This window comes from Charadrius vociferus, unplaced genomic scaffold, assembly GCF_000708025.1.
Source record: "Charadrius vociferus isolate BGI_N301 unplaced genomic scaffold, ASM70802v2 scaffold269, whole genome shotgun sequence".
Lineage (NCBI taxonomy): Eukaryota > Metazoa > Chordata > Aves > Charadriiformes > Charadriidae > Charadrius > Charadrius vociferus.
Genome location: NW_009660184.1, coordinates 1,754,725 through 1,765,494, shown reverse-complemented (window position 1 = coordinate 1,765,494; position 10,770 = coordinate 1,754,725). Strand labels below are relative to the sequence as shown.

The following is a 10,770-nucleotide window of genomic DNA, read 5'->3' as shown; positions in this document are numbered from 1 at the left end:
AAAAATGAACGAGAGGAGTTGAAACAAGCAGGGAATGAGAATGGGACTAATCATTCCTTACGTGGGAATAACAGCAAGGATGGCACTGTCGTTATTTTCTTCTGCAAAGAAACTACTAAACAATCACTGAGGTTTTGTTTTGTAGATCCCCTGTCAAAGGAAAAATAAAGGGGGAAGGACAGACGCGTTTACTAGATAAAAGACTCATCATTAGAAATGAACATATAAAATTTAATAGCTTGGTTTAAAATACATTTTTCAATTAAAAAACAGCAGGCAAAACCAAAAAAATCAGTTTCATAAAACATACATGACATTGCTGCTACTGTTGTAAGACCCGTGTCCCAGAATATCTTATAGTGGAAAACAATCATCAGGTTTAGTTCACATACTTCATTAAGCAGTAAAAAGAAATAACATTCATATCAGTCCTACCTCTATAGAGACTCTAAATCTACTTCCCTGACCCTAGACTGAGTTTCTGTAATAAAACTTCCATTTTCAATAAAAATGTGTAAATATATATATGTATTCTATATATCAGGCTTAATAAAAAATTCCCTTGCCATAGTAACGTTATTCCCCGTGACTGCTGAAGGGAAGCCCGAGGGGCGGGTTGGTGGGCTGGGTACGAGTCCTGGGGCTGCTCTGCTCTGCAGGCGGTGGATTCCTGTACGGGGTGGCACATGTTGGCCAAGACTCTTCAGCACTGTGCTGTGTGCTGGCCTCTCTCCTTCGGCTTCAAGCCCACAGGCTCCGTCCATGTGCCCACAGTCACGGATACATCCATGCGGAGTTTGCTTGACTCCAGCCTCAGAGTGAAGAGGGGACCAGGCGGTGCCCAGAGTGCTCACAAGCCTCGGTGGGGCCCGTCAGTGGAGAAGGAAGGAGGGGCAAATGGAGCGGTCTATGAACCTGCTCAGGATTGCTCCGAACACAAATCCCAAAATACTATATTTCATGTACATGATTAAAAAATATGGCGGGGAGGGACTTCAAGTGGTCACCTAGTCTCAGCACCAAGGGAGAATCAAATATACCTGTGAGAGACCAGAGCTATGTCCATCCAGCCTGGCTCTAAAGACCTTTGATGCCAAACTCCACCACTTCCCTGAGCAACCTGCTCTTCTCACTAGCGAAAACCACCTCAATGCCTAACCTGAATTTCTGCAATTTACACCCACTAGTTCTCACTGTGCTTGCGATGGTCCAGGAGAGCACTTCCACATGTTGGGAGGCTGCTCCCCTCAACTTTCTCTTCTGAAGATGGTCCTCCAGCAGGCAACTCAGCCAAACCTTCCTCTTCACAAGCCACGAGCTCTGTCTGGAGGAACGGGTGGTCTGGCCTCTCTGGGACATCAGATAGGAGTAGGCTCTGCTGGAAGGGCCAGCCTCAGCACAGGGCACCGCGCTCCAGCAGAGGCCTCGGCGATGCCAAGTAGAGCAAAAGGCGGGTCTCCTATTCCTTGCAGGTCATGCTCCTGTTTATCAACTCAACATGGTATTTACCTCCCTTTTCCAAACAGCAGCATGACACAGCTGAACAACATTTGGTTACAACTTGTTAACTGTTAAGTAGAACCGTTAACCATTAAGTAGAATCATATCCTGCTTTTCCAGACTATTTCTCCAGCCTATCCAGATTGACCTTCACATCCTAGGTGATGCACCTGCAGCTCTTTCCAGCTTTGTGCTGTCTGAAACTGTTCTCAACCTCTCTTTCATTACTCAGGTCCCCAACAAAATCACTGGCACTGGACCTGGTGCTCACACTTGTCTGCTCACCCTGGAATGCAGGCTCTGCCTGAGAGCCAACTACTGCTGTTTAAATGCTCCTCTCTCACTTGCTAGTAACTGGAGGGTGCCCTTCCTTCATAAGCACATGCACGCGATGAGTAAATACTGTACAATCTACTGCAGAGCAGTATTTTTTGGAGGTGTTTGGCACTCCCAGCTGGGGTTAGGCTCAGGACACCTGCTACCAGCTGCCCCTGTCTGGTCTTTCCACCTCGGCAGCAGGTCAATGCCTGGCGACGTACACACACCAGGAACATTTAACCTGCTTGCAGCCCTTAGTCCCTGCTAACACTTGGCCTGCTGAGCCGGGGTGCCGCCTTCCTCTCTCAAAAGCCTTGCCTGTGCACTTCCAGTTGTCAGCATCCTAGGAACTTGCAAGCTGTCTCAGACCCATGAGTTCATCCAGCCTGAGCTGCTGCTGTGGGTAGCATTCAGCTGAGCCTGAAGTACACTGCTACCAAAAAGTAAGGAGAAAAAAAAAATAAAATCCACCCCCCAGGAGACCTTCTTCCTGACCCCCAGAAGTGAGATTTCAAGGAAACTGCACCTGCTCAGCTCCTCTTGGGACCCAGCTCTCAGACTCGGCCCAAATTACCTCCCAGGGCAGCAGTACACAGCCGTTTTGGGGCTCAAACTGGCAGTCCATCAGAGAAGCCAGAACTGCTGTCACCTTGCTGTGCAGGAGGGTTTAGGAGAGAGCTGGTACCTTTTCCCTTCCGTGTAGGAAGATCCATGTTGAACAAACAGGTCTCTTGTGCCTTCTACAAACGTACAAACGTGTGCTCACCTTTGGTGCGTGTTAAGGGTTTGTCCGTTTTTAAATAGTTATGTTAAATATCTGCTTTCTCTGTATATGGCATCCTTTTAGATGGGCTTCATTGCATATATTCACGGTATATACAGAACACCATATTTTATATATATATTATATATCACTTGTATGTACACATTTACAAACCTTCAAAAATATATTGCACTTATATACAATATAGCTTCATCTGATGAGAGTTCACACAGTTACTAAGGCGAGTTCTTCATAAGCAAGGCAGTTTTACATTCCCCCCAAATGACACAAGTGATTTCAACAGTCTGCCCCTGTTCAAGAGTAAACATTATAAAGACTTTTCTCCAACCTGCACGCAATTCCTACTAGTATCAATTAGTAGTTTTGCAGCTCTACCTCTAGCAGAAAACAGTCCAATAAAATGGTATTAGCTGATAACAGGCTCAAACATGGATACTGAATAGATAAATAAGATATCACCACTCTAAAAGGCCACCTTCCAGGGTTTTTTCCCCTCCCGTATTTACTAGTGTTTTATACATGCTCTCGATTTAATCGCCGATCTTTGCTCGCTCATTTCAAGTGCAAATAAGGTCATGAGCATTACAACGTTCTTTGGAAAGAACAGAAGCACAAATGCATTAAGCTAAAACACTGCTCTGCTCCCCAGAACAAGTCAATGCCTGGCTTTCTTCTGGAGATGGCAATTAGTGTTTTGCCCAACATCCTAATTTATGGGAAAATGTTCACTTGAGACCTTTGTTTAAAATCCACAGAGGACCCGTGATCTTAGATCTCAGTGAGAGTGAGCTTGTAAGATCCTCCAACTTCTTCAATCTGCAACTGGAAGGTATCTTCATTAGAATAGTGTTTCACAATGTTATCGTCCATGTTGACCAGAATTCTGGAAAAATAAAAATAAGTCAGAGAAGTATTACCATTCTGAATGCTGAAGACAGCAAAAGTGCCCTCAAATCTTAGAGAGCCTCGACCGTCCAGAGGTAACGCAAGGTCCCTGCTCACCTATCTCTGACCCATGGCTTCCTATAGCAGATCTGGCTGTTCTTACCCGAACCTGCCATCAAGGCCTGCAGCTGCACTTCTAGGATCTGAACGAAAGGGTTAACTCTGGCTCCCGGACCAGAGAGGGCGATCTCAGAACCAGCAGAAATACTTCTAAAGCTGCAGACACTTGGGCAATGTTGGGGCTCTGAACTGGTTTGTTTGACAGCTATAAACAATCAGCACAAAACCCTACAGAGCTTGCAGGGAAGAAACAGCCAATGCCTGGCCGCTTCTGTCATTTGCTACGACTGTCAATACCTGTGCGTTTGTGTGTGGACACGAGTGCGCATGTGCGCACACACACACACAAAGCTGTCCTTCGCAGCTGTTTAGCTACCATCAGTTCAAACCTTTTGCAGTTATTCTGGCGGGTTAATTCTGCTATGAAAGCGCAAGCCTTGAAACTACATTCCAAAGGTGATTAAAGGATGTATTTTTCCAGCCAGAGAGGCTTTGGGGAAGGGGCTAAGGCACCAAAGTGATTTTAGAAAAAAAAAACAAACCAACAAAACACCAAGAAAATTACTGAAGTCACATTACATATTTCTACAGGACCCTTCTGGTCTTCTGCTCTATGAACGACATTGGAATAGGATTAGTACAGTGCATCCACACACACATACACAAATGGCACTTGAATTGTGCAGCACATGGAGGAATTACAAAGCAGATTTGCCTACAAGTTTGAAAAAAGGAGTTCATGTTCTCAGACAGTTACGTACTCACCCTTTTTTACATTTTTTGAAGATTTTTCCTATTTTATCAAAAGGAACGTCATATTTGTCAGATATCTAGAACAAAAGGGAAAAAAAGCATTTGTGAAGCAAGGAGGCTGCTGGCACTGCCCTCCACTTACTATTTTGCAGAAAGGAACAATAAAAGGCCTGAAAATCAAAACAACCACTCTGCCCTATAAAGGCAATACTAAATCCTGAACTACAGCACAAGCCTACAGATAAGAACCCCTCCTCTGAAGTATGCCAACTTCTGCGCAAAAAATTTAATCGTGTTCTAAAACTTGGCCACTGACTTCTCATACAGCAACCCCCCGCCCCCACAACGAAAAACTCACGCAAAAAAAAAAACCAACACCCCAGACCCTGGTTCTCATCCTCTCTTGGCTCTTCGTTCTCTTAGCATATCGGAAACCATTTTTAAATTCAGTGTCAGAGGGATCAGGTGAAAACTAGTCATCACAGCAGCTGGCACAGGACGAAAACAGCAACAGAGCAAAGACCTAAGAACAGGAGCTGATCAGAAGTGTCCCCCTTGTCCAGCAGGGTGACCTCAGTGTGAAACCACAGCCACTAACCATGTCACTTCATTGTACAAACCCCCAGGAAGTCATGAGGTCAGTAACCTAAGCGCGGTTTACTTCGGCAAATTGCCCTTACCACACTGACAGCAAGTACCAAGCCAATATGCCATTTCAGGATGGAAAAACACAGGAGGTTTCCTCCAAGTAGCTTCACTTCAGGACCACAGGGTAGGAGAGGACTTCACAGACTTCACTCTCCCTCCCCATTAGCCCCCATCCTCAGCCTGCCTGTGCTGGCAAAGCCCCACAGCCAGGAAGCTTGAGCTTACAGAACTATCTCTGGGTCCCAAAGCTAACAGCAAGACCTGGCTGTGCAGCGCCAAAGCCTCTGTCCTCTAAGCATCGATGAGGCATTAGTCACAGAAAGAGGCAGCCAGAAACGTCAGTTTTGAGCTCATGCCAAACATTACACCATTCCTTGGAGTTAAGCTCTGTATTTCCTTTGCAGCACTGCAGCAGCAGGGGTAGTGGAAGGCTATTTTGGAAGTCAAGCACCAGAGAGCAATTTCACACGTGTGCACAGATACACAAAAGTCTTCAAGAACACTCAGAAGCTGGGACTTGAACCTCTTCATAAGCAGGTTATGGAAGGGAAGGGGAGGCCCTCAAACAAGGCTTTGAAAGACTGAAATAAACCCAAACCACTGAACATGTTCTGAAAATCCCTCCATCTTCTCATTAAAATACCCTCTCTGACCTGAGGGACATCCACAGCAGGAGTCTGTTGATCGTTTTTTTGATGCAGCCAGGAAGAGACCTACACAGCTGCTTCTGCAGCTTTGTGACTGCCTAAGAGGTGAGCCTAGAAGGTGCTCTTCTCCAACTGTGCCTGTCATTTTGGGACTATCTCAAGTATCCAGTCATCAAACTTGACACACCTGGATTTTCAAGAAGGCTGAGCAACACCTTCTTACACCCAAACCCCACAGATGTGGGGTAAGACACTTAACAGGGAAGCTTCCTGAAGTCCCTTCATAATGAATTAAAGCATTATTTACATTAATTTCCATGTTATTGAAAGGAAATCAGCCTTATGCTTCTTATCCAGAAGAGCAGGAATATGTGGACGCAAGCTGCAACTGAGAGTCCAGCTCCTGTGACTGCCCGGTGTATAAGGACTGGATAGCAAGGGACTACACGCAATTTTTCTCAAACTTGTGGCAAGGACTATTAAACAGCCTTTTTACTTACCGCTTCCATTAGACCTTTCAGAGACGGTGTCTTTAACATTAATGCATCAAAGACTTCCTCTGACTCTTTTCGGACATACAGCAACACTGAAAAACAAATTGGAGCGAGGAATTTACTCCATAATTGCTCCTCAAAAACGATCCGTATATGGTAATGGCTAGGTACAGAATAATATACATTGACGAACTCATGAAAAGATATACATACATATATTCAATATACATTGCAGACTGCATCAAAATCATGCATAGCTAGGTTAGCTCAAAACATACTTTTTGCATACAGAAATACTGTGTGCTCAAACACCTTTATTGTCAAAATACTTCTGAATTATTCTCTATTTTCTATTTTCTCTATTTGAAAGAAAAACGTTATATTTGAAACACAGAAAGGTGGAATGCAACACACACAGCTTTGAGACTCTTGTGTATCCGTATTTCACAGGTCATCTGCCATAAGACATTGCACAATAAAATGATTTGACACATGCTATCACAGCAGGTGAAGCCATCCTGGCCACCTCCTCATTTTTAAATAATTTATTTGTACGGTCCTCTGCTCCTCCTACGCTGTCTCATTTCTGTTCCTGCCCCTTGCCATGTTTCAGTAATACTCATACCACCCCAGCTGATACACAACGCAGACTTAGTCTCCTGCTAGGAGAGGAATGAAAGAATGAGAAACCCAATTAGGTAAGCAACCCTAGCGTTCTCAAGCTAGCAGAGAGTCACTGTACGTAACATCAGCATCATCAAAACTGCATTAAGGCTGAGGAATAAGCCATGAGAGCAAGAAAGCTTGGACTCTAACAGCTTTGCTGTCTTTAATCCATCTTCTAATGACTAGGTATTGCAGCCTGGATTGTTTACCAGGGTTCATCAGCCACAGCTTTGACACACCTGCAACAGAGAACAATTACTGGCACATCTAATTGAACAAGGTGATCTCAGGACAACACAGCACCTTGATGGATTTCCTCTGCTAAAGGCAGGCTTAAAAAGGGACTGTAGATTTAAAACATGAAGACAGCACACATACTCTCAGTTACAGCACAGGCTGGATGACACACCAGCCAAAGGAGAGAGAATCCCATGGGTCTCGTTTTATGGCATCCAGCTACAACAAAAAACAAGAAGTCTAATTTCCTTTTATAAAATCCATCTTTCCTTACTAGTTTATCCAGACTGCAGATGTGCAGTCCCATTAAGGTCAGACTTGCTAGACTTCACCTTTGCCACATCACAAGTTTAATCCTCCTCTTTTAATCCTTTAAGGTTTGTCATGGTCCTTTCACACACGACTGTCATCAGGCAGGTAATCCACTACACCATCTCCTAAGGGACCTCTTATCTCCTTCCGCAACACCGCAGCAACATTCAATCCCACATCAAATCGCAAAAGTTGACAACAGGTTAAAAGTAAGCAGAATATTCTCTCACTTTCGATCTCAGCAGTGAGCAGCCCATTTTCTGGCACCATAAAAGATGCAACAGTTTTATACCCAGAACTAGTTCTTGGCATTCATTGCTTAAAGTCCTAGAGAAGGTTTCTGAAGTATTTTGTAGCACATTACATGATAAATTCTCTCCATCAATCCACCAAGGAGATTGGTAAGCTGCTCACCTCCTCAGAGTCTCTTTCCTTACAGGTTCAGAGACAATTAGTGTCTGAGTTGACAGAAAAAATGAGAAATTCTGACACTGTAAAAGATTTGCAGAGCTGAACTACATCCTGATATACAAACTCTTTCTATTACTACTCAAAGCCAGAAAGATCAGGCTAAAGTATACTCCAAAATAAATTAAAACACCTCTTTAATGATGGACAAATACTCCAATAGTTCAGTTTCTGAAAAAGATGATAATACCTCTTTTTGGTTCTTCTATTCTGGCCATCTTATTCGGAGTAGCAATAAAGTCCTCTTCTCCGATATAGGCTCCTCTCTTCAGGTTGGAGCTGTCATTGACAGGGCAAAAAGTTTGCAGTAGCACAATTACAGGGACTAATCCCTCTGTACGAGGGCAAGACTTCAGTAGGCTGAAGTAGCACAGCTCTTACCTTTCACCCTCCAGTTCTTCTGAAGCAACAGGAAGGACCTGTTAAAACAAAGGGGAGATTTTCTTGACGTACGCAGAAAAACACATGCTGAATTAATTAGCTAGCTAGTTGAGAACCTTATGTGGTACTCAGTCCTCAGAAAATACTACAGAGGGCTCTGAAAGCTACAAAACAAAGTCGCTTAAGGACAGACCCATTAGCTGGTGTAACATGGTCTTGTCAGCAATGCTCTCCCCATCCCTCTAAGTGCTATCTGTTAATAGCAACTTAGCAATAGCTTTGTTTGCATTGAAGAATCACTGGCATGGAACAACAATCCTGCTGCATCTGGCACGAGCAGAGGTCCAACAGCATCCAGTTAAAGGAGAAGGAAGCCCTGAGCCCATGGCAGGAGCTGCAAGGGAGAGGCAGATGGCTCACCTACCAACTCACTTGTAAGAATATCAGTACAGGACACGGGAAACCATGGCTGTCAAGCAGGGAGCCAGCCATGACTATGCTAACAGAAGAAAGATGCTCTGGTGCAAGCAATAAACATTGGCCTTCATTTTAATATACAAATAATACTTGTGCTTTTATCCAGAACTGAAATTCATTTCCTCTTATTATCTTTCAACCCTGTATCAAACAACACTTTGGCTCAATCTTCCAAGAACCAGTAAGCATCTTCTTTACCTCTTTTCATAAAGAGAAGTTAGAGGATCTCAAATCATAGAATGGTTTAGGTTGGAAGGGGCCTTAAAGATCATAGAATCATAGAATGGTTCATGTTGGAAAGGACCTTGAAGATCATCGAGTACCAACCCGCTGCATGGGCAGGGACACCTTCCACGAGACCAGGTTGCTCAAAGCCTCGTCCAACCTGGCCTTGAACACCTCCAGGGATGGGGCGTCCACAAATTCCCTGGGCAATGATGACAGAGATGGGAACATACAAGAGCTAGCTAGCTTTCTATCTGGACTGGTGTAGTCTTGTGACAGAGCTCAGCACTAGAGCCTTCAGAGGAAAACATGCAGAAGAATCAGCCTTACGGATACAGGATTATTCTCCATCCCTGTTAGGAGTTTAGGCAATGCTCTTGTTTAGATCCTGTTAGAGCATGCCAGGACTCCCAGCAGCACAGGAAAGTTCAAGATTTTGAAACTTGGTTGCACTCTAATTTTTTCCATTCCAGTTTCCTGTCAGCTGGGACTTTCCAGGAACGCTGAGGCAGGGCACTCTGGCAGCAGATCACAGAGCTGACACACTTGCCAGTTCCACAGAACGGCTTTTCACCCTGCAGCAGCAGGCTGGAGGAGCCCAAGGTCTACAGCAGTGCACCAATGGATTTTACAAGAGAAAACCAGCCTGCAGTTCATTCAATGAACTCTTGACTAGCGATGCTTTGGAAACATTATTTCAGGTTCATGGAAACAGGAGTTCATAGGCAAATAATTTATTCATAAAATATCCCCAGTTAAGTCTAGCCAATGTGACTAGGAGCAATGCCTCCTGCTCACATAAGACTCAACCTGTCTATGTTTATGGCATCAGTGCAGATAGTCTGCCATTTTGTACATAGAGCATCCTAGGCTTTTTGCAGATATATCCCATAGCGCTCCTCATCCCCACACCCATGAGCTTTACTTACGTGAGCACCACGCTGAAGATTTGCAAAGTGAACATCAGGAATAAAAAGGACTGGCTGAGTGTCTAGATCCATGAAGGGCTTGAAAACGGTGATGTCTGTACGTTTGTGTGAGGGAAGCATTGGCACTTTAACATCAGAAACTGCAGAGAGACCAAAGATTGGAATAGAGGATAGTGAAGTCACTGATGGGGCTGTGGCTTACCTACATGATTTGAGGCACATACACTGTTGAACAAGGGTACTCTGTAGTCAGGGTCAAAGGGGGAAGCTCCTGCAGTAGAGAAGTTTGCAGCTGGGGTGTCTACCTCTCAAATGAGGGCCTGGACCCCGAGGAAACAGCTTGCTTCACAGAGAAGCAGGCATTTGTTTCATCTCTCCAAGCGAGCTGCTTGACTTTGTTCAGACATTAAATTGGGCTGGAGAATGATCTGGCCACTCACCCCAACAAAAAAACCCACGGATCTTCCATGTACCAAGCAAACCATCCAAACAGAGGGCAAAAGATAGTTTGTGTCCTCTCTTTTCCTTATCTATTCTCTCAAAAAGTTGCTGGATTTCTCATACCAGAAAGGCAAAAAGAAGACAGAGACAACAAAGAGAACCCACATGGTTCGAACCCACATGGTTCCAGTGGGGAGTCTGTCAAAGAGACAGCGCCACAGAAGCACTATCACACTTCAGAGGTGGTACAAATACTGTTTCTTGCAAGACGTAACATTTAGAGTTACATTTCAATTCCACACTTTCAAATTTTACATTTTTCTTCAGCTCATTGTTCATCCTGGTCACATCAAGCTGCCAGATCCCCAGTTCATCCCCCACTGGGACTAGCACTGTCTCCCACAGAGCACTTTGGTTCTCATGACGCACCAGCTGATGTGACACAAGCCACCAAGTGGACAGACTTCACCCACAAAGACTTGTTT

At 44.5% G+C, this 10,770-nt stretch overlaps 1 protein-coding gene across 1 annotated transcript in view; it reads right to left on the bottom strand.

The window, feature by feature from the left end:
* Positions 1–3,370: 3,370 nt before the first annotated feature.
* The window catches only part of GRHL1 (grainyhead-like 1 (Drosophila)), a 36,317-nt gene continuing 28,917 nt past the window's right edge, over positions 3,371–10,770 (bottom strand). Inside the window, exons 10-15 of the mRNA XM_009893257.1 lie at positions 9,845–9,984; positions 8,214–8,251; positions 8,023–8,111; positions 6,156–6,241; positions 4,373–4,437; positions 3,371–3,485 (exon numbers count right to left, since the gene is read on the bottom strand). Coding sequence (XP_009891559.1) covers positions 3,371–3,485; positions 4,373–4,437; positions 6,156–6,241; positions 8,023–8,111; positions 8,214–8,251; positions 9,845–9,984 — 533 coding nt within the window. The remainder of the gene's footprint in view (positions 3,486–4,372; positions 4,438–6,155; positions 6,242–8,022; positions 8,112–8,213; positions 8,252–9,844; positions 9,985–10,770) is intronic.